At 55.5% G+C, this 21,828-nt stretch overlaps 1 protein-coding gene across 1 annotated transcript in view; it reads left to right on the top strand.

Moving 5' to 3' along the window:
* LOC140407727 (G patch domain-containing protein 2-like) overlaps window positions 1-21,828 on the top strand; it is a 275,429-nt gene that overhangs the window by 134,721 nt on the left and 118,880 nt on the right. Inside the window, exons 3-4 of the mRNA XM_072495023.1 lie at window positions 2,475-2,550; window positions 2,984-3,069. Coding sequence (XP_072351124.1) covers window positions 2,475-2,550; window positions 2,984-3,069 — 162 coding nt within the window. The remainder of the gene's footprint in view (window positions 1-2,474; window positions 2,551-2,983; window positions 3,070-21,828) is intronic.

Below are 21,828 nucleotides of genomic sequence, written 5' to 3'. Positions count from 1 at the left end.
CCGGAATCAGCGAAGTTTCGCTGTCCCCCCTCTCCGTCCAATACAAACCCAGCCCGGAATCAGCGAAGTTTCGCTGTCCACTCCTCTCCGTCCAATACAAACCCAGCCCGGAATCAGCGAAGTTTCGCTGTCCCCCCTCTCCGTCCAATACAAACCCAGCCCGGAATCAGCGAAGTTTCGCTGTCCCCGCTCTCCGTCCAATACAAACCCAGCCCGGAATCAGCGAAGTTTCGCTGTCCCCCCTCTCCGTCCAATACACACCCAGCCCGGAATCAGCGAAGTTTTGCTGTCCCTCCTCTCGGTCCAATACAAACCCAGCCCGGAATCAGCGAAGTTTCGCTGTCCCCGCTCTCCGTCCAATACAAACCCAGCCCGGAATCAGCGAAGTTTCGCTGTCCCTCCTCTCCGTCCAATACAAACCCAGCCCGGAATCAGCGAAGTTTCGCTGTCCCCCCTCTCCGTCCAATACAAACCCAGCCCGGAATCAGCGAAGTTTCGCTGTCCCCCCTCTCCGTCCAATACAAACCCAGCCCGGAATCAGCGAAGTTTCGCTGTCCCCCCTCTCCGTCCAATCCAAACCCAGCCCGGTGACTTGCCGATGCTGCGGGTTTAAAGTTTTCGTGGCCGAGGCACCTTTACCCCCTATACCTCTCTCTTCAACTCAATCTTTTTGGTCGTGTCCCAAATGGAGAAAGGCATTAGTGATTCTGCCTCAAGCAGCTGAAACTGAGCCAGGCCCCAGCCACGGTCTCGGGTTGGTCCGAGCAGACTGCTGCGGTCTCGGGTTGGTCTGAGTTGACTGCTGCGGTTTCGGGTTGGTCTGAGCTGACTGCTGCGGTCTCGGGTTGGTCCGAGCAGACTGCTGCGGTCTCGGGTTGGTCCGAGCTGACTGCTGCGGTCTCGGGTTGGTCTGAGCTGACTGCTGCGGTCTCGGGTTGGTCTGAGCTGACTGCTGCGGTCTCGGGTTGGTCTGAGCTGACTGCTGCGGTCTCGGGTTGGTCTGAGCTGACTGCTGCGGTCTCGGGTTGGTCTGAGCTGACTGCTGCGGTCTCGGGTTCTGAGCTGACTGCTGCGGTCTCGGGTTGGTCTGAGCTGACTGCTGCGGTCTCGGGTTGGTCTGAGCTGACTGCTGTGGTCTCGGGTTGGTCTGAGTTGACTGCTGCGGTCTCGGGTTGGTCTGAGCTGACTGCTGTGGTCTCGGGTTGGTCTGAGTTGACTGCTGCGGTCTCGGGTTGGTCTGAGCTGACTGCTGCGGTCTCGGGTTGGTCTGAGCTGACTGCTGCGGTCTCGGGTTGGTCCGAGCTGACTGCTGCGGTCACGGGTTGGTCTGAGCTGACTGCTGCGTTCTCGGGTTGGTCTGAGCTGACTGCTGCGGTCTCGGGTTCTGAGCAGACTGCTGCGGTCTCGGGTTGGTCTGAGCTGACTGCTGCGGTCTCGGGTTGGTCTGAGCTGACTGCTGCGGTCTCGGGTTGGTCCGAGCTGACTGCTGCGGTCTCGGGTTGGTCTGAGCTGACTGCTGCGGTCTCGGGTTGGTCTGAGCTGACTGCTGCGGTCTCGGGTTGGTCCGAGCTGACTGCTGCGGTCTCGGGTTGGTCCGAGCTGACTGCTGCGGTCTCGGGTTGGTCTGAGCTGAATGCTGCGGTCTCGGGTTGGTCCGAGCTGACTGCTGCGGTCTCGGGTTGGTCTGAGCTGACTGCTGCGGTCTCGGGTTGGTCTGAGCTGACTGCTGCGGTCTCGGGTTGGTCCGAGCTGACTGCTGCGGTCTCGGGTTGGTCCGAGCTGACTGCTGCGGTCTCGGGTTGGTCCGAGCTGACTGCTGCGGTCTCGGGTTGGTCTGAGCTGACTGCTGCGGTCTCGGGTTCTGAGCTGACTGCTGCGGTCTCGGGTTCTGAGCAGACTGCTGCGGTCTCGGGTTGGTCTGAGCTGACTGCTGCGGTCTCGGGTTGGTCTGAGCTGACTGCTGCGGTCTCGGGTTGGTCTGAGCTGAATGCTGCGGTCTCGGGTTGGTCTGAGCTGACTGCTGCGGTCTCGGGTTGGTCTGAGCTGACTGCTGCGGTCTCTGGTTGGTCTGAGCTGACTGCTGCGGTCTCGGGTTGGTCTGAGCTGACTGCTGCGGTCTCGGGTTGGTCAGAGCTGACTGCTGCGGTCTCGGGTTGGTCTGAGCTGACTGCTGCGGTCTCGGGTTGGTCCGAGCTGACTGCTGCGGTCTCGGGTTGGTCTGAGCTGACTGCTGCGGTCTCGGGTTGGTCCGAAATGACTGCTGCGGTCTCGGGTTGGTCTGAGCTGACTGCTGCGGTCTCGGGTTGGTCCGAAATGACTGCTGCGGTCTCGGGTTGGTCTGAGCTGACTGCTGCGGTCTCGGGTTGGGACGGACGGGGGGTGGGGTGTGGGGGGGTGGGGGGTCAACGAGTGTGTCAAATCTTTGAGTGCTGCAGGAATGGGAAGTGTTTTGATGATCCTCTTTCTTGTTGTAGATTGCGGAGAAACCTCTGTGTGAGGGGTCAGTACCGAGAGTGGAGTGTCCTGAACCGACTGCAGCCCTTACGTGGGGTAAGCTGAACGCTGTCTTCCTCCTGTTTATCCTGGTGATGAATTACATCTTCAGTGATCAAAGTTGTGGTTTGGATTCTTGGCTGTTGTCAATGTGGAAACACCCTTTAGAAAATGTCACCAGAAGGCAGAGAGGGCTAGGTAGAGAGAGATGGAGGAACAGAGTAACAGGAGGCGGTCATTCAGCCCCTTAAACCTGTTACACAGGAACAGGAGGAGGCCATTAGCCCTCCCGGGGGGTCTGCGATGTTGTGATGGGTGATGGTCTTTGGGAGTAGCATCATGTGGGGCCTCTGTGACTCTTCCCCCACAAGAGGTGGCAGCTTTTTCCTGATTGGCCCCCATTGCAATCCAGTTGCTTCCTCAGAAATTGCAGATTCGGCACAAATCCTGTCTCCCTCTAACTGCTGCTTTCACATCTTTTGCTTTGCAGTTTAACCCTTTGGTGCCCCTGTACCCATTAGAGGTTCTAACCGACGGGCCACACAGGAAGTGCTCCACCCTGCAGAATAAATCCAGGTAAGTCTCAGCCGTTGTGTGTGGCAACATCGCAGATCTCAGCACTTCAAACAGACCGGGGCTCCACACTGCCCACAGAGAGCCACAGAGAAACACAAGTTCCTGATCACTGCCCAGTGATCCCTGGGTTAGAGAGAGCGAGGAAATCAGCCAGGGTTCCTGCTCCTGATCACTGTCCTGTGATCCCTGGGTTAGAGAGAGAGGGGAAATCAGCCAGGGTTCCTGCCCCTGATCACTGCCCAGTGATCCCTGGGTTAGAGAGAGGGGAAATCAGCCAGGGTTCCTGCTCCTGATCACTGTCCAGCGATCCCTGGGTTAGAGAGAGAGAGGAAATCAGCCAGGGTTCCTGCCCCTGATCACTCTCCAGTGATCCCTGGGTTAGAGAGAGGGGAAATCAGCCAGGGTTCCTGCTCCTGATCACTGTCCAGTGAGCCCTGGGTTAGAGAGAGGGGAAATCAGCCAGGGTTCCTGCCCCTGATCACTGTCCAGTGATCCCTGGGTTAGAGAGAGAGGGGAAATCAGCCAGGGTTCCTGCTCCTGATCACTGCCCAGTGAGCCCTGGGTTAGAGAGAGGGGAAATCAGCCAGGGTTCCTGCTCCTGATCACTGCCCAGTGAGTCCTGGGTTAGAGAGAGAGGGGAAATCAGCCAGGGTTCCTGCTCCAGATCACTGTCCAGTGATCCCTGGGTTAGAGAGAGGGGAAATCAGCCAGGGTTCCTGCTCCTGATCACTGCCCAGTGAGCCCTGGGTTAGAGAGAGAGGGGAAATCAGCCAGAGTTCCTGCCCCTGATTACTGTCCAGTGATCCCTGGGTTAGAGAGAGAGGGGAAATCAGCCAGGGTTCCTGCTCCTGATCACTGTCCAGTGATCCCTGGGTTAGAGAGAGAGAGGGGAAATCAGCCAGGGTTCCTCCTCCTCATCACTGTCCAGTGATCCCTGGGTTAGAGAGAGAGAGGAAATCAGCCAGGGTTCCTGCTCCTAATCACTGTCCAGTGATCCCTGGGTTAGAGAGAGGGGAAATCAGCCAGGGTTCCTGCTTCCGATCACTGTCCAGTGATACCTGGGTTAGAGAGAGAGAGAGGAAATCAGCCAGCGTTCCTGCTCCTGATCACTGTCCAGTGATCCCTGGGCTAGAGTGAGAGAGAGGGGAAATCAGCCAGGGTTCCTGCTCCTAATCACTGTCCAGTGATCCCTGGGTTAGAGAGAGAGAGAGAGAGAGGGGAAATCAGCCAGGGTTCCTGCTCCTGATCACTGTCCAGTGACCCCTGGATTATAGAGAGGGGAAATCAGCCAGGGCTCCTGCTCCTGATCACTGTCCAGTGATCCCTGGGTTAGAGAGAGAGAGGGGGGAAATCCGCCAGGGTTCTTGCTCCTGATCACTGTCCAGTGAGCCCTGGGTTAGAGAGAGGGGAAATCAGCCAGGGTTTCAGTCTCCTGATCACTGTCCAGTGAGCCCTGGGTTAGAGAGAGGGGAAATCAGCCAGGGTTTCAGTCTCCTGATCACTGCCCAGTGATCCCTGGGTTAGAGAGAGAGGGGAAATCAGCCAGGGTTCCTGCTCCTAATCACTGTCCAGTGACCCCTGGGTTAGAGAGAGGGGAAATCAGCCAGGGTTCCTGCTCCTGATCACTGCCCAGTGATCCCTGGGTTAGAGAGAGAGGGGAAATCAGCCAGGGTTCCTGCTCCTGATCACTGTCCAGTGATCCCTGGGTTAGAGAGAGGGGAAATCAGCCAGGATTCCTGCTCCTGATCACTGCCCAGTGATCCCTGGGTTAGAGAGAGAGAGGCAATCAGCCAGGGTTCCTGCTCCTAATCACTGTCCAGTGATCCCTGGGTTAGAGAGAGGGGAAATCAGCCAGGGTTCCTGCTCCTGATCACTGTCCAGTGAGCCCTGGGTTAGAGAGAGGGGAAATCAGCCAGGGTTCCTGCTCCTGATCACTGCCCAGTGATCCCTGGGTGAGAGAGAGGGGAAATCAGCCAGGGTTCCTGCTCCTAATCACTGTCCAGTGATCCCTGGGTTAGAGAGAGGGGAAATCAGCCAGGGTTCCTTCTCCTGATCACTGCCCAGTGATCCCTGGGTTAGAGAGAGAGGGGAAATCAGCCAGGGTTCCTGCTCCTGATCACTGCCCAGTGATCCCTGGGTTAGAGAGAGAGGGGAAATCAGCCAGGGTTCCTGCTCCTGATCACTGTCCAGTGATCCCTGGGTTAGAGGGAGAGGGGGGGGAAATCAGCCAGGGTTCCTGCTCCTGATCACTGTCCAGTGAGCCCTGGGTTAGAGAGAGAGGGCAGGGGGGGGGAAATCAGCCAGGGTTCCTGCTCCTGATCACTGCCCAGTGATCCCTGGGTTAGAGGGAGGGGAAATCAGCCAGGGTTCCTGCTCCTGATCACTGCCCAGTGATCCCTGGGTTAGAGAGAGAGGGGAAATCAGCCAGTGTTCCTGCTCCTGATCACTGTCCAGTGAGCCCTGGGTTAGAGAGAGGGGAAATCAGCCAGGGTTTCAGTCTCCTGATCACTGCCCAGTGATCCCTGGGTTAGAGAGAGGGGAAATCAGCCAGGGTTTCTGCTCCTGATCACTGCCCAGTGATCCCTGGGTTAGAGAGAGAGGGGAAATCAGCCAGGGTTCCTGCTCCCAATCACTGTCCAGTGATCCCTGGGTTAGAGAGATGGGAAATCAGCCAGCGTTCCTTCTCCTGATCACTGCCCAGTGATCCCTGGGTTAGAGAGAGAGGGGAAATCAGCCAGGGTTCCTGCTCCTGATCACTGTCCAGTGATCCCTGGGTTAGAGAGAGAGAGAGAGGGGAAATCATCCAGGGTTCCTGCTCCTGATCACTGTCCAGTGATCCCTGGGTTAGAGAGAGAGAGAGAGGGGAAATCATCCAGGGTTCCTGCTCCTGATCACTGTCCAGTGATCCCTGGGTTAGAGAGAGGGGAAATCAGCCAGGGTTCCTGCTCCTGATCACTGTCCAGTGATCCCTGGGTTAGAGAGAGGGGGGGGGGGGGGAAATCAGCCAGGGTTCCTGCTCCTGATCACTGTCCAGTGAGCCCTGGGTTAGAGAGAGAGGGGAAATCAGCCAGGGTTCCTGCTCCTAATCACTGTCCAGTGATCCCTGGGTTAGAGAGAGGGGAAATCAGCCAGGGTTCCTGCTCCTGATCACTGCCCAGTGATCCCTGGGTTAGAGAGAGAGAGAGAGAGGGGAAATCAGCCAGGGTTCCTGCTCCTGATCACTGTCCAGTGACCCCTGGATTATAGAGAGGGGAAATCAGCCAGGGCTCCTGCTCCTGATCACTGTCCAGTGATCCCTGGGTTAGAGAGAGAGAGCGGGGGAAATCAGCCAGGGTTCTTGCTCCTGATCACTGTCCAGTGAGCCCTGGGTTAGAGAGAGGGGAAATCAGCCAGGGTTTCAGTCTCCTGATCACTGTCCAGTGAGCCCTGGGTTAGAGAGAGGGGAAATCAGCCAGGGTTTCAGTCTCCTGATCACTGCCCAGTGATCCCTGGGTTAGAGAGAGAGGGGAAATCAGCCAGGGTTCCTGCTCCTAATCACTGTCCAGTGATCCCTGGGTTAGAGAGAGGGGAAATCAGCCAGGGTTCCTTCTCCTGATCACTGCCCAGTGATCCCTGGGTTAGAGAGAGAGGGGAAATCAGCCAGGGTTCCTGCTCCTGATCACTGTCCAGTGATCCCTAGGTTAGAGAGAGAGAGAGAGGGGAAATCAGCCAGGGTTCCTGCTCCTAATCACTGTCCAGTGACCCCTTGGTTAGAGAGAGGGGAAATCAGCCAGGGTTCCTGCTCCTGATCACTGTCCAGTGATCCCTGGGTTAGAGAGAGAGGGGAAATCAGCCAGGGTTCCTGCTCCTAATCACTGCCCAGTGATCCCTGGGTTAGAGAGAGGGGAAATCAGCCAGGATTCCTGCTCCTGATCACTGCCCAGTGATTCCTGGGTTAGAGAGAGAGAGGCAATCAGCCAGGGTTCCTGCTCCTAATCACTGTCCAGTGATCCCTGGGTTAGAGAGAGGGGAAATCAGCCAGGGTTCCTGCTCCTGATCACTGTCCAGTGAGCCCTGGGTTAGAGAGAGGGGAAATCAGCCAGGGTTTCAGTCTCCTGATCACTGCCCAGTGATCCCTGGGTTAGAGAGAGGGGAAATCAGCCAGGGTTCCTGCTCCTGATCACTGCCCAGTGATCCCTGGGTGAGAGAGAGGGGAAATCAGCCAGGGTTCCTGCTCCTAATCACTGTCCAGTGATCCCTGGGTTAGAGAGAGGGGAAATCAGCCAGGGTTCCTTCTCCTGATCACTGCCCAGTGATCCCTGGGTTAGAGAGAGAGGGGAAATCAGCCAGGGTTCCTGCTCCTGATCACTGTCCAGTGATCCCTGGGTTAGAGAGAGAGAGAGAGAGCGGAAATCAGCCAGGGTTCCTGCTCCTGATCACTGTCCAGTGATCCCTGGGTTACAGAGAGGGGAAATCAGCCAGGGTTCCTGCTCCTGATCACTGCCCAGTGATCCCTGGGTTAGAGAGAGAGGGGAAATCAGCCAGGGTTCCTGCTCCTGATCACTGTCCAGTGATCCCTGGGTTAGAGAGAGAGAGAGAGGGGAAATCAGCCAGGGATCCTGCTGCTGATCACTGTCCAGTGATCCCTGGGTTAGAGAGAGAGGGGAAATCAGCCAGGGTTCCTGCTCCTGATCACTGTCCAGTGATCCCTGGGTTAGAGGGAGAGGGGGGGGGGGAAATCAGCCAGGGTTCCTGCTCCTGATCACTGTCCAGTGAGCCCTGGGTTAGAGAGAGAGGGCAGGGGGGGGAAATCAGCCAGGGTTCCTGCTCCTGATCACTGCCCAGTGATCCCTGGGTGAGAGGGAGGGGAAATCAGCCAGGGTTCCTGCTCCTGATCACTGCCCAGTGATCCCTGGGTTAGAGAGAGAGGGGAAATCAGCCAGTGTTCCTGCTCCTGATCACTGTCCTGTGAGCCCTGGGTTAGAGAGAGGGGAAATCAGCCAGGGTTTCAGTCTCCTGATTACTGCCCAGTGATCCCTGGGTTAGAGAGAGGGGAAATCAGCCAGGGTTTCTGCTCCTGATCACTGCCCAGTGATCCCTGGGTTAGAGAGAGAGGGGAAATCAGCCAGGGTTCCTGCTCCTAATCACTGTCCAGTGATCCCTGGGTTAGAGAGATGGGAAATCAGCCAGCGTTCCTTCTCCTGATCACTGCCGAGTGATCCCTGGGTTAGAGAGAGAGGGGAAATCAGCCAGGGTTCCTGCTCCTGATCACTGTCCAGTGATCCCTGGGTTAGAGAGAGAGAGAGAGGGGAAATCATCCAGGGTTCCTGCTCCTGATCACTGTCCAGTGATCCCTGGGTTAGAGAGAGAGGGGAAATCAGCCAGGGTTCCTGCTCCTGATCACTGTCCAGTGAGCCCTGGGTTAGAGAGAGAGGGGAAATCAGCCAGGGTTCCTGCTCCTAATCACTGTCCAGTGATCCCTGGGTTAGAGAGAGGGGAAATCAGCCAGGGTTCCTGCTCCTGATCACTGCCCAGTGATCCCTGGGTTAGAGAGAGAGGGGAAATCAGCCAGGGTTCCTGCTCCTGATCACTGTCCAGTGATCCCTGGGTTAGAGAGAGAGAGAGAGGGGAAATCAGCCAGGGTTCCTGCCCCTGATTACTGTCCAGTAATCCCTGGGTTAGAGAGAGAGGGGAAATCAGCCAGGGTTCCTGCTCCTAATCACTGTCCAGTGATCCCTGGGTTAGAGAGAGGGGAAATCAGCCAGCGTTCCTTCTCCTGATCACTGCCCAGTGATCCCTGGGTTAGAGAGAGAGGGGAAATCCGCCAGGGTTCCTGCTCCTGATCACTGTCCAGTGATCCCTGGGTTAGAGAGAGAGAGAGAGGGGAAATCAGCCAGGGTTCCTGCTCCTGATCACTGTCCAGTGACCCCTGGGTTAGAGAGAGGGGAAATCAGCCAGGGTTCCTGCTCCTGATCACTGTCCAGTGATCCCTGGGTTAGAGAGAGAGGGGGGGGGCGGAAATCAGCCAGGGTTCCTGCTCCTGATCACTGTCCAGTGATCCCTGGGTTAGAGAGAGAGGGGAAATCAGCCAGGATTCCTGCTCCTGATCTCTGTCCAGTGAGCCCTGGGTTAGAGAGAGAGGGGAAATCAGCCAGGGTTCCTGCTCCTGATCACTGCCCAGTGATCCCTGGGTTAGAGAGAGAGGGGAAATCAGCCAGGGTTCCTGCTCCTGATACTGTCCAGTGATCCCTGGGTTAGAGGGAGAGGGGGGGGGGCGGGAAATCAGCCAGGGTTCCTGCTCCTGATCACTGTCCAGTGAGCCCTGGGTTAGAGAGAGGGGAAATCAGCCAGGGTTCCTGCTCCTGATTACTGTCCAGTGATCCCTGGGTTAGAGAGAGAGAGGGGAAGTCAGCCAGGGTTCCTGCTCCTGATCACTGTCCAGTGATCCCTGGGTTAGAGAAAGAGAGAGGAAATCAGCCAGGGTTCCTGCTCCTGATCACTGTCCAGTGCTCTCTCGGTTAGAGAGAGGGGGGAAATCAGCCAGGGTTCCAGCTCCTGATCACTGTCCAGTGATCCCTGGGTTCGAGAGAGAGAGGGGAAATCAGCCAGGGTTCCTACTCCTGATCAGTGTCCAGTGACCCCTGGGTTAGAGAGAGAGGGAAAATCAGCCAGGGTTCCTGATCACTGTCCAGTGATCTCTGGGTTAGAGAAAGAGAGGAAATCAGCCAGGGTTCCTGCTCCTGATCACTCTCCAGTGATCTCTGGGTTAGAGAGAGAGGGGAAATCAGCCAGGGTTCCTGCTCCTGATCACTGTCCAGTGATCCCTGGGTTAGAGAGAGAGTGGAAATCAGCCAGGGTTCCTGCTCCGAATCACTGTGCAGTGATCCGTGGGTTCGAGAGAGGGGAAATCAGCCGGGGTTCCTGCTCCTGATCACTGTCCAGTGATCCCTGGGTTAGAGAGAGAGTGGAAATCAGCCAGGGTTCCTGCTCCTAATCACTGTCCAGTGATCCCTGGGTTTGAGAGAGAGAGGGGAAATCAGCCAGGGTTCCTACTCCTGATCAGTGTCCAGTGATCCCTGGGTTAGAGAGAGAGGGAAAATCAGCCAGGGTTCCTGCTCCTGATCACTGTCCAGTGATCTCTGGGTTAGAGATAGAGCGGAAATCAGATAGGGTTCCTGCTCCTGATCACTGTACAGTGATCCCTGGGTTAGAGAGAGAGAGGAAATCAGCCAGTGTTCCTGCTCCTAATCACTGTCCAGTGATCCCTGGGTTAGAGAGAGAGAGAGGGGAAATCAGCCAGGGTTCCCTCTCCTAATCTCTGTCCAGTGATCCCTGGGTTAGAGAGAGAGAGAGGGGAAATCAGCCAGGGCTCCTGCTCCTGATCACTGTCCAGTGATCCCTGGGTTTGAGAGAGAGAGGGAAAATCAGCCAGGGTTCATGCTCCTGATCACTGTCCAGTGATCTCTGGGTTAGAGAAAGAGAGGAAATCAGCCAGGGTTCCTGCTCCTGATCACTCTCCAGTGATCTCTGGGTTAGAGAGAGAGGGGAAATCAGCCAGGGTTCCTGCTCCTGATCACTGTCCAGTGATCCCTGGGTTAGAGAGAGAGTGGAAATCAGCCAGGGTTCCTGCTCCGAATCACTGTGCAGTGATCCGTGGGTTCGAGAGAGGGGAAATCAGCCGGGGTTCCTGCTCCTGATCACTGTCCAGTGACCCCTGGGTTAGAGAGAGAGGGGGGAAATCAGCCAGGCTTCCTGCTCCTGATCGTTGTCCAGTGATCCCTGGGTTAGAGAGAGAGAGGAAATCAGCCAGGGTTCCTGCTCCTGATCACTGTCCAGTGATCCCTGGGTTAGAGAGAGAGGGGGAAAATCAGCCAGGGTTCCTGCTCCTGATCACTGTCCAGCGATCCCTGGGTTAGAGAGAGAGAGGGGAAGTCAGCCAGGGTTCCTGCTCCTGATCACTGTCCAGTGATCCCTGGGTTAGAGAGAGAGAGGGGAAATCAGCCAGGGTTCCTGCTCCTGATCACTGTCCAGCGATCCCTGGGTTAGAGAGAGAGTGGAAATCAGCCAGGGTTCCTGCTCCTAATCACTGTCCAGTGATCCCTGGGTTCGAGAGAGAGAGGGGAAATCAGCCAGGGCTCCTACTCCTGATCAGTGTCCAGTGATCCCTGGGTTAGAGAGAGAGGGAAAATCAGCCAGGGTTCCTGCTCCTGATCACTGTCCAGTGATCTCTGGGTTAGAGATAGAGCGGAAATCAGATAGGGTTCCTGCTCCTGATCACTGAACAGTGATCCCTGGGTTAGAGAGAGAGAGGAAATCAGCCAGTGTTCCTGCCCCTAATCACTGTCCAGTGATCCCTGGGTTAGAGTGAGAGGGGAAATCAGCCAGGGTTCCCTCTCCTAATCTCTGTCCAGTGATCCCTGGGTTAGAGAGAGAGAGAGGGGAAATCAGCCAGGGCTCCTGCTCCTTATCACTGTCCAGTGATCCCTGGGTTTGAGAGAGAGAGGGAAAATCAGCCAGGGTTCATGCTCCTGATCACTGTCCAGTGATCTCTGGGTTAGAGAAAGAGAGGAAATCAGCCAGGGTTCCTGCTCCTGATCACTCTCCAGTGATCTCTGGGTTAGAGAGAGAGGGGAAATCAGCCAGGGTTCCTGCTCCTGATCACTGTCCAGTGATCCCTGGGTTAGAGAGAGAGTGGAAATCAGCCAGGGTTCCTGCTCCGAATCACTGTGCAGTAATCCGTGGGTTCGAGAGAGGGGAAATCAGCCGGGGTTCCTGCTCCTGATCACTGTCCAGTGATCCCTGGGTTAGAGAGAGAGGGAAAATCAGCCAGGGTTCCTGCTCCTGATCACTGTCCAGTGATCTCTGGGTTAGAGAGAGAGGGGAAATCAGATAGGGTTCCTGTTCCTGATCACTGTACAGTGATCCCTGGGTTAGAGAGAGAGAGGAAATCAGCCAGTGTTCCTGCTCCTGATCACTGTCCAGTGAGCCCTGGGTTAGAGAGAGGGGCAATCAGCCAGGGTTTCAGTCTCCTGATCACTGCCCAGTGATCCCTGGGTTAGAGAGAGAGGGGAAATCAGCCAGGGTTCTTGCTTCTAATCACTGTCCAGTGATCCCTGGGTTCGAGAGAGGGGAAATCAGCCTGCGTTCCTGCTCCTGATCATTGTCCAGTGATCTCTGGGTTAGAGAGAGTGGGGAGATCAGCCAGGGTTCCTGCTCCTGATCACTGTCCAGTGATCCCCGGGTTACAGAGAGAGGGGAAATCAGCCAGGGTTCCTGCTCCTGCTCACTGTCCAGTGATCCCTGGGTAAGAGAGAGAGAGAGAGGACATCAGCCAGGATTCCTGCTCCTGATCACTGTCCAGTGATCGCTGGGTTAGAGAGAGAGAGAGGAAATCAGCCAGGATTCCTGCTCCTGATCACTGTCCAGTGATCCCTGGGTTAGAGAGAGAGAGAGAGGGGGGAAATCAGCCAGGGTTCCTGCTCATGATCACTGCGCAGTGATCCCTGGTTTAGAGAGAAAGTGGAAATCAGCCAGGGTTCCTTCTCCTAATCACTGTCCAGTGATCCCTGGGTTAGAGAGAGAGGGGAAATCAGCCAGGGTTCCTGCTCCTGATCACTGCCCAGTGATCCCTGGGTTAAAGAGAGAGGGGAAATCAGCCAGGGTTCCTGCTCCTGATCACTGTCCAGTGATCCCTGGGTTAGAGAGAGAGAGAGGAAATCAGCCAGGGTTCCTGCTCCTGATCACTGTCCAGTGATCCCTGGGTTACAGAGAGAGAGAGGAAATCAGCCAGGGTTCCTGCTCCTGATCACTGTCCAGTGATCCCTGGGTTAGAGAGAGAGAGGGGGGAAATCAGCCAGGGTTCCTGCTCCTGATCACTGTCCAGTGATCCCTGGGTTAGAGAGAGGGGAAATCAGCCAGGGTTCCTGCTCCTGATCACTGTCCAGTGTTCCCTGGGTTAGAGAGAGAAGGGAAATCAGCCAGGGTTCCTGCTCCTAATCACTGTCCAGTGATCCCTGGGTTAGAGAGAGAGAGAGGAAATCAGCCAGGGTTCCGGCTCCTGATCACTGCCCAGTTATCCCTGGGTTAGAGAGAGAGAGGGGAAATCAGCCAGGGTTCCTGCTCCTGATCACTGTCCAGTGATCCCTGGGTTAGAGAGAGAGAGAGGGGAAATCAGCCAGGGCTCCTGCTCCTGATCACTGTCCAGTGATCCCTGGGTTGGAGAGGGGAAATCAGCCAGGGTTCCTGCTCCTGATCACTGTCCAGTGACCCCTGGGTGAGAGAGAGAGAGGGGAAATCAGCCAGGGTTCCTGCTCCTGATCACTGCCCAGTGACCCCTGGGTTAGAGAGAGAGGGGGGAAATCAGCCAGGCTTCCTGCTCCTGATCGTTGTCCAGTGATCCCTGGGTTAGAGAGAGAGAGGGGAAGTCAGCCAGGGTTCATGCTCCTGATCACTGTCCAGTGATCCCTGGGTTAGAGAGAGAGGGGAAGTCAGCCAGGGTTCCTGCTCCTGATCACTGTCCAGTGATCCCTGGGTTAGAGAAAGAGAGAGGAAATCAGCCAGGCTTCCTGCTCCTGATCACTGTCCAGTGCTCTCTGGGTTAGAGAGAGGGGGGAAATCAGCCAGGGTTCCTGCTCCTGATCATGTCCAGTGATCCCTGGGTTAGAGAGAGAGTGGAAATCAGCCAGGGTTCCTGCTCCTAATCGCTGTCCAGTGATCCCTGGGTTCGAGAGAGAGGGGAAATCAGCCAGAGTTCCTGCTCCTGATCACTGTCCAGTGATCCCTGGGTTAGAGAGAGAGGGGAAATCAGCCAGGGTTCCTGCTCCTGATCACTCTCCAGTGATCCCTGGGTTTGAGAGAGAGAGGGGAAATCAGCCAGGGTTCCTACTCCTGATCAGTGTCCAGTGATCCCTGGGTTAGAGAGAGAGGGAAAATCAGCCAGGGTTCCTGCTCCTGATCACTGTCCAGTGATCTCTGGGTTAGAGATAGAGCGGAAATCAGATAGGGTTCCTGCTCCTGATCACTGTACAGTGATCCCTGGGTTAGAGAGAGAGAGGAAATCAGCCAGTGTTCCTGCTCCTAATCACTGTCCAGTGATCCCTGGGTTAGAGTGAGAGGGGAAATCAGCCAGGGTTCCCTCTCCTAGTCTCTGTCCAGTGATCCCTGGGTTAGAGAGAGAGAGAGGGGAAATCAGCCAGGGCTCCTGCTCCTGATCACTGTCCAGTGATCCCTGGGTTAGAGAGAGAGGGGAAATCAGCCAGGGTTCCTGCTCCTGATCACTGTCCAGTGATCCCTGGATTACAGAGAGAGAGGAAATCAGCCAGGGTTCCTGCTCCTAATCACTGTCCAGCGATCCCTGCGTTAGAGAGAGGGGAAATCAGCCAGGGTTCCTGCTCCTGATCACTGTCCAGTGACCCCAGGGTTAGAGAGAGAGAGGGGAAATCAGCCAGTGTTCCTGCTCCTGATCACTGCCCAGTGACCCCTGGGTTAGAGATAGAGGGGAAATCAGCCACGGTTCCTGCTCCTGATCACTGTCCAGTGATCCCTGGGTTGGAGAGAGAGAGGGGAAATCAGCCAGGGTTCCTGCTCCTGATCACTGTCCAGTGATCCCTGGGTTAGAGAGAGAGAGGGGAAGTCAGCCAGGGTTCCTGCTCCTGATCACTGTCCAGTGATCCCTGGGTTAGAGAAAGTGAGAGGAAATCAGCCAGGGTTCCTGCTCCTGATCACTGTCCAGTGCTCTCTGGGTTAGAGAGAGGGGGGAAATCAGCCAGGGTTCCAGCTCCTGATCACTGTCCAGTGATCCCTGGGTTAGAGAGAGAGAGTGGAAATCAGCCAGGGTTCCTGCTCCTAATCACTGTCCAGTGATCCCTGGGTTCGAGAGAGAGAGGGGAAATCAGCCAGGGTTCCTACTCCTGATCAGTGTCCAGTGATCCCTGGGTTAGAGAGAGAGGGAAAATCAGCCAGGGTTCCTGCTCCTGATCACTGTCCAGTGATCTCTGGGTTAGAGATAGAGCGGAAATCAGATAGGGTTCCTGCTCCTGATCACTGTACAGTGATCCCTGGGTTAGAGAGAGAGAGGAAATCAGCCAGTGTTCCTGCTCCTAATCACTGTCCAGTGATCCCTGGGTTAGAGTGAGAGGGGAAATCAGCCAGGGTTCCCTCTCCTAATCTCTGTCCAGTGATCCCTGGGTTAGAGAGAGAGAGGGGGGAAATCAGCCAGGTCTCCTGCTCCTGATCACTGTCCAGTGATCCCTGGGTTTGAGAGAGAGAGGGAAAATCAGCCAGGGTTCATGCTCCTGATCACTGTCCAGTGATCTCTGGGTTAGAGAAAGAGAGGAAATCAGCCAGGGTTCCTGCTCCTGATCACTCTCCAGTGATCTCTGGGTTAGAGAGAGAGGGGAAATCAGCCAGGGTTCCTGCTCCTGATCACTGTCCAGTGATCCCTGGGTTAGAGAGAGAGTGGAAATCAGCCAGGGTTCCTGCTCCGAATCACTGTGCAGTGATCCGTGGGTTCGAGAGAGGGGAAATCAGCCGGGGTTCCTGCTCCTGATCACTGCCCAGTGACCCCTGGGTTAGAGAGAGAGGGGGGAAATCAGCCAGGCTTCCTGCTCCTGATCGTTGTCCAGTGATCCCTGGGTTAGAGAGAGAGAGGGGAAGTCAGCCAGGGTTCCTGCTCCTGATCACTGTCCAGTGATCCCTGGGTCAGAGAAAGAGAGAGGAAATCAGTCAGGGTTCCTGCTCCTGATCACTGTCCACTGCTCTCTGGGTTAGAGAGAGGGGGGAAATCAGCCAGGGTTCCTGCTCCTAATCACTGTCCAGTGATCCCTGGGTTCGAGAGAGAGGGGAAATCAGCCAGAGTTCCTGCTCCTGATCACTGTCCAGTGATCCCTGGGTTAGAGAGAGAGGGGAAATCAGCCAGGGTTCCTGCTCCTGATCACTCTCCAGTGATCCCTGGGTTTGAGAGAGAGAGGGGAAATCAGCCAGGGTTCCTACTCCTGATCAGTGTCCAGTGATCCCTGGGTTAGAGAGAGAGGGAAAATCAGCCAGGGTTCCTGCTCCTGATCACTGTCCAGTGATCTCTGGGTTAGAGATAGAGCGGAAATCAGATAGGGTTTCTGCTCCTGATCACTGTACAGTGATCTCTGGGTTAGAGAGAGAGAGGAAATCAGCCAGTGTTCCTGCTCCTAATCACTGTCCAGTGATCCCTGGGTTAGAGTGAGAGGGGAAATCAGCCAGGGTTCCCTCTCCTAATCTCTGTCCAGTGATCCCTGGGTTAGAGAGAGAGAGAGGGGAAATCATCCAGGGCTCCTGCTCCTGATCACTGTCCAGTGATCCCTGGGTTAGAGAGAGAGGGGAAATCAGCCAGGGTTCCAGCTCCTGATCACTGTCCAGTGATCCCTGGATTACAGAGAGAGAGGAAATCAGCCAGGGTTCCTGCTCCTAATCACTGTCCAGCGATCCCTGCGTTAGAGAGAGGGGAAATCAGCCAGGGTTCCTGCTCCTGATCACTGTCCAGTGACCCCAGGGTTAGAGAGAGAGAGGGGAAATCAGCCAGTGTTCCTGCTCCTGATCACTGCCCAGTGACCCCTGGGTTAGAGATAGAGGGGGGAAATCAGCCAGGCTTCCTGCTCCTGATCACTGTCCAGTGATCCCTGGGTTCGAGAGAGAGAGGAAATCAGCCAGTGTTCCTGCTCCTAATCACTGTCCAGTGATCCCTGGGTTAGAGTGAGAGGGGAAATGAGCCAGGGTTCCCTCTCCTAATCTCTGTCCAGTGATCCCTGGGTTAGAGAGAGAGAGAGGGGAAATCAGCCAGGGCTCCTGCTCCTGATCACTGTCCAGTGATCCCTGGGTTTGAGAGAGAGAGGGAAAATCAGCCAGGGTTCATGCTCCTGATCACTGTCCAGTGATCTCTGGGTTAGAGAAAGAGAGGAAATCAGCCAGGGTTCCTGCTCCTGATCACTCTCCAGTGATCTCTGGGTTAGAGAGAGAGGGGAAATCAGCCAGGGTTCCTGCTCCTGATCACTGTCCAGTGATCCCTGGGTTAGAGAGAGAGTGGAAATCAGCCAGGGTTCCTGCTCCGAATCACTGTGCAGTGATACGTGGGTTCGAGAGAGGGGAAATCAGCCGGGGTTCCTGCTCCTGATCACTGTCCAGTGATCCCTGGGTTAGAGAGAGAGTGGAAATCAGCCAGGGTTCCTGCTCCTAATCACTGTCCAGTGATCCCTGGGTTCGAGAGAGAGAGGGGAAATCAGCCAGGGTTCCTACTCCTGATCAGTGTCCAGTGATCCCTGGGTTAGAGAGAGAGGGAAAATCAGCCAGGGTTCCTGCTCCTGATCACTGTCCAGTGATCTCTGGGTTAGAGATAGAGCGGAAATCAGATAGGGTTCCTGCTCCTGATCACTGTACAGTGATCCCTGGGTTAGAGAGAGAGAGGAAATCAGCCAGTGTTCCTGCTCCTAATCACTGTCCAGTGATCCCTGGGTTAGAGTGAGAGGGGAAATGAGCCAGGGTTCCCTCTCCTAATCTCTGTCCAGTGATCCCTGGGTTAGAGAGAGAGAGAGGGGAAATCAGCCAGGGCTCCTGCTCCTGATCACTGTCCAGTGATCCCTGGCTTTGAGAGAGAGAGGGAAAATCAGCCAGGGTTCATGCTCCTGATCACTGTCCAGTGATCTCTGGGTTAGAGAAAGAGAGGAAATCAGCCAGGGTTCCTGCTCCTGATCACTCTCCAGTGATCTCTGGGTTAGAGAGAGAGGGGAAATCAGCCAGGGTTCCTGCTCCTGATCACTGTCCAGTGATCCCTGGGTTAGAGAGAGAGTGGAAATCAGCCAGGGTTCCTGCTCCGAATCACTGTGCAGTGATCCGTGGGTTCGAGAGAGGGGAAATCAGCCGGGGTTCCTGCTCCTGATCACTGTCCATTGATCCCTGGGTTAGAGAGAGAGTGGAAATCAGCCAGGGTTCCTGCTCCTAATCACTGTCCAGTGATCCCTGGGTTCGAGAGAGAGAGAGGGGAAATCAGCCAGGGTTCCTACTCCTGATCAGTGTCCAGTGATCCCTGGGTTAGAGAGAGAGGGAAAATCAGCCAGGGTTCCTGCTCCTGATCACTGTCCAGTGATCTCTGGGTTAGAGTGAGAGGGGAAATCAGCCAGGGTTCCCTCTCCTAATCTCTGTCCAGTGATCCCTGGGTTAGAGAGAGAGAGAGGGGAAATCAGCCAGGGCTCCTGCTCCTGATCACTGTCCAGTGATCCCTGGGTTTGAGAGAGAGAGGGAAAATCAGCCAGGGTTCATGCTCCTGATCACTGTCCAGTGATCTCTGGGTTAGAGAAAGAGAGGAAATCAGCCAGGGTTCCTGCTCCTGATCACTCTCCAGTGATCTCTGGGTTAGAGAGAGAGGGGAAATCAGCCAGGGTTCCTGCTCCTGATCACTGTCCAGTGATCCCTGGGTTAGAGAGAGAGTGGAAATCAGCCAGGGTTCCTGCTCCGAATCACTGTGCAGTGATCCGTGGGTTCGAGAGAGGGGAAATCAGCCGGGGTTCCTGCTCCTGATCACTGTCCAGTGATCCCTTGGTTAGAGAGAGAGGGGAAATCAGCCAGGATTTGTGCTCCTAATCACTGCCCAGTGACCCCTGGGTTAGAGAGAGAGGGGAAATCAGCCAGGCTTCCTGCTCCTGATCGTTGTCCAGTGATCCCTGGGTTAGAGAGAGAGAGGGGAAGTCAGCCAGGGTTCCTGCTCCTGATCACTGCCCAGTGATCCCTGGGTTAGAGAGAGAGAGGGGAAATCAGCCAGGGTTCCTGCTCCTGATCACTGTCCAGTGATCCCTGGGTTAGAGAGAGAGAGGGGAAGTCAGCCAGGGTTCCTGCTCCTGATCACTGTCCTGTGATCCCTAGGTTAGAGAAAGAGAGAGGAAATCAGCCAGGGTTCCTGCTCCTGATCACTGTCCAGTGCTCTCTGGGTTAGAGAGAGGGGGGAAATCAGCCAGGGTTCCTGCTCCTGATCACTGTCCAGTGATCCCTGGGTTAGAGAGAGAGTGGAAATCAGCCAGGGTTCCTGCTCCTAATCACTGTCCAGTGATCCCTGGGTTCGAGAGAGAGGGGAAATCAGCCAGAGTTCCTGCTCCTGATCACTGTCCAGTGATCCCTGGGTTAGAGAGAGAGGGGAAATCAGCCAGGGTTCCTGCTACTGATCACTCTCCAGTGATCCCTGGGTTTGAGAGAGAGAGGGGAAATCAGCCAGGGTTCCTACTCCTGATCAGTGTCCAGTGATCCCTGGGTTAGAGAGAGAGGGAACATCAGCCAGGGTTCCTGCTCCTGATCACTGTCCTGTGATCTCTGGGTTAGAGATAGAGCGGAAATCAGATAGGGTTCCTGCTCCTGATCACTGTACAGTGATCCCTGGGTTAGAGAGAGAGAGGAAATCAGCCAGTGTTCCTGCTCCTAATCACTGTCCAGTGATCCCTGGGTTAGAGTGAGAGGGGAAATCAGCCAGGGTTCCCTCTCCTAATCTCTGTCCAGTGATCCCTGGGTTAGAGAGAGAGAGAGGGGAAATCAGCCAGGGCTCCTGCTCCTGATCACTGTCCAGTGACCCCAGGGTTAGAGAGAGAGAGGGGAAATCAGCCAGGGCTCCTGCTTCTGATCACTGTCCAGTGATCCCTGGGTTTGAGAGAGAGAGGGAAAATCAGCCAGGGTTCATGCTCCTGATCACTGTCCAGTGATCTCTGGGTTAGAGAAAGAGAGGAAATCAGCCAGGGTTCCTGCTCCTGATCACTCTCCAGTGATCTCTGGGTTAGAGAGAGAGGGAAAATCAGCCAGGTTTCCTGCTCCTGATCACTGTCCAGTGATCCCTGGGTTAGAGAGAGAGTGGAAATCAGCCAGGGTTCCTGCTCCGAATCACTGTTCAGTGATCCGTGGGTTCGAGAGAGGGGAAATCAGCCGGGTTCCTGCTCCTGATCACTGTCCAGTGATCCCTGGGTTAGAGAGAGAGGGGAAATCAGCCAGGATTTGTGCTCCTAATCACTGCCCAGTGACCCCTGGGTTAGAGAGAGGGGGGGGAAATCAGCCAGGGTTCCTGCTCCTGATCACTGTCCAGTGACCCCTGGGTTAGAGAGAGAGAGGGGAAATCAGCCAGGCTTCCTGCTCCTGATCGTTGTCCAGTGATCCCTGGGTTAGAGAGAGAGAGGGGAAGTCAGCCAGGGTTCCTGCTCCTGATCACTGTCCTGTGATCCCTGGGTTAGAGAAAGAGAGAGGAAATCAGCCAGGGTTCCTGCTCCTGATCACTGTCCAGTGCTCTCTGGGTTAGAGAGAGGGGGGAAATCAGCCAGGGTTCCTGCTCCTGATCACTGTCCAGTGATCCCTGGGTGAGAGAGAGAGGGGAAATCAGCCAGGGTTCCTGCTCCTGATCACTGTCCAGTGATCCCTGGGTTAGAGAGAGAGTGGAAATCAGCCAGGGTTCCTGCTCCTAATCACAGTCCAGTGATCCCTGGGTTCGAGAGAGAGGGGAAATCAGCCAGGGTTTCTGCTCCTGATCACTGTCCAGTGATCCCTGGGTTAGAGAGAGAGGGGAAACCAGCCAGGGTTCCTGCTCCTGATCACTCTCCAGTGATCCCTGGGTTTGAGAGAGAGAGGGGAAATCAGCCAGGGTTCCTACTCCTGATCAGTGTCCAGTGATCCCTGGGTTAGAGAGAGAGGGAACATCAGCCAGGGTTCCTGCTCCTGATCACTGTCCAGTGATCTCTGGGATAGAGATAGAGCGGAAATCAGATAGGGTTCCTGCTCCTGATCACTGTACAGTGATCCCTGGGTTAGAGAGAGAGAGGAAATCAGCCAGTGTTCCTGCTCCTAATCACTGTCCAGTGATCCCTGGGTTAGAGTGAGAGGGGAAATCAGCCAGGGTTCCCTCTCCTAATCTCTGTCCAGTGATCCCTGGGTTAGAGAGAGAGAGAGGGAAAATCAGCCAGGGCTCCTGCTCCTGATCACTGTCCAGTGATCCCTGGGTTTGAGAGAGAGAGGGAAAATCAGCCAGGGTTCATGCTCCTGATCACTGTCCAGTGATCTCTGGGTTAGAGAAAGAGAGGAAATCAGCCAGGGTTCCTGCTCCTGATCACTCTCCAGTGATCTCTGGGTTAGAGAGAGAGGGGAAATCAGCCAGGGTTCCTGCTCCTGATCACTGTCCAGTGATCCCTGGGTTAGAGAGAGAGTGGAAATCAGCCAGGGTTCCTGCTCCGAATCACTGTGCAGTGATCCGTGGGTTCGAGAGAGGGGAAATCAGCCGGGGTTCCTGCTCCTGATCACTGTCCAGTGATCCCTGGGTTAGAGAGAGAGGGGAAATCAGCCAGGATTTGTGCTCCTAATCACTGTCCAGTGATCCCTGGGTTAGAGAGAGAGGGAAAATCAGCCAGGGTTCCTGCTCCTGATCACTGTCCAGTGATCTCTGGGTTAGAGAGAGAGGGGAAATCAGATAGGGTTCCTGTTCCTGATCACTGTACAGTGATCCCTGGGTTAGAGAGAGAGAGGAAATCAGCCAGTGTTCCTGCTCCTAATCACTGTCCAGTGATCCCTGGGTTAGAGTGAGAGGGGAAATCTGCCAGGGTTCCCTCTCCTAATCACTGTCCAGTGATCCTTGGGTTAGAGAGAGAGGGGGGGGAATACAGCCAGGGTTCCTGCTCCTGATCACTGCCCACTGATCCCTGGGTTAGAGAGAGAGGGGAAATCAGCCAGGGTTCCTGCTCCTAATCACTGTCCAGTGGTCCGTGGGTTAGAGAGAGGGGAAATCAGCCAGGGTTCCTGCTC

The sequence above is a fragment of the Scyliorhinus torazame genome, chromosome 2 (assembly GCF_047496885.1).
Source record: "Scyliorhinus torazame isolate Kashiwa2021f chromosome 2, sScyTor2.1, whole genome shotgun sequence".
In the NCBI taxonomy this organism is placed as follows: Eukaryota; Metazoa; Chordata; class Chondrichthyes; order Carcharhiniformes; family Scyliorhinidae; genus Scyliorhinus; species Scyliorhinus torazame.
This window is presented reverse-complemented; position numbering and strand designations above follow the sequence as displayed.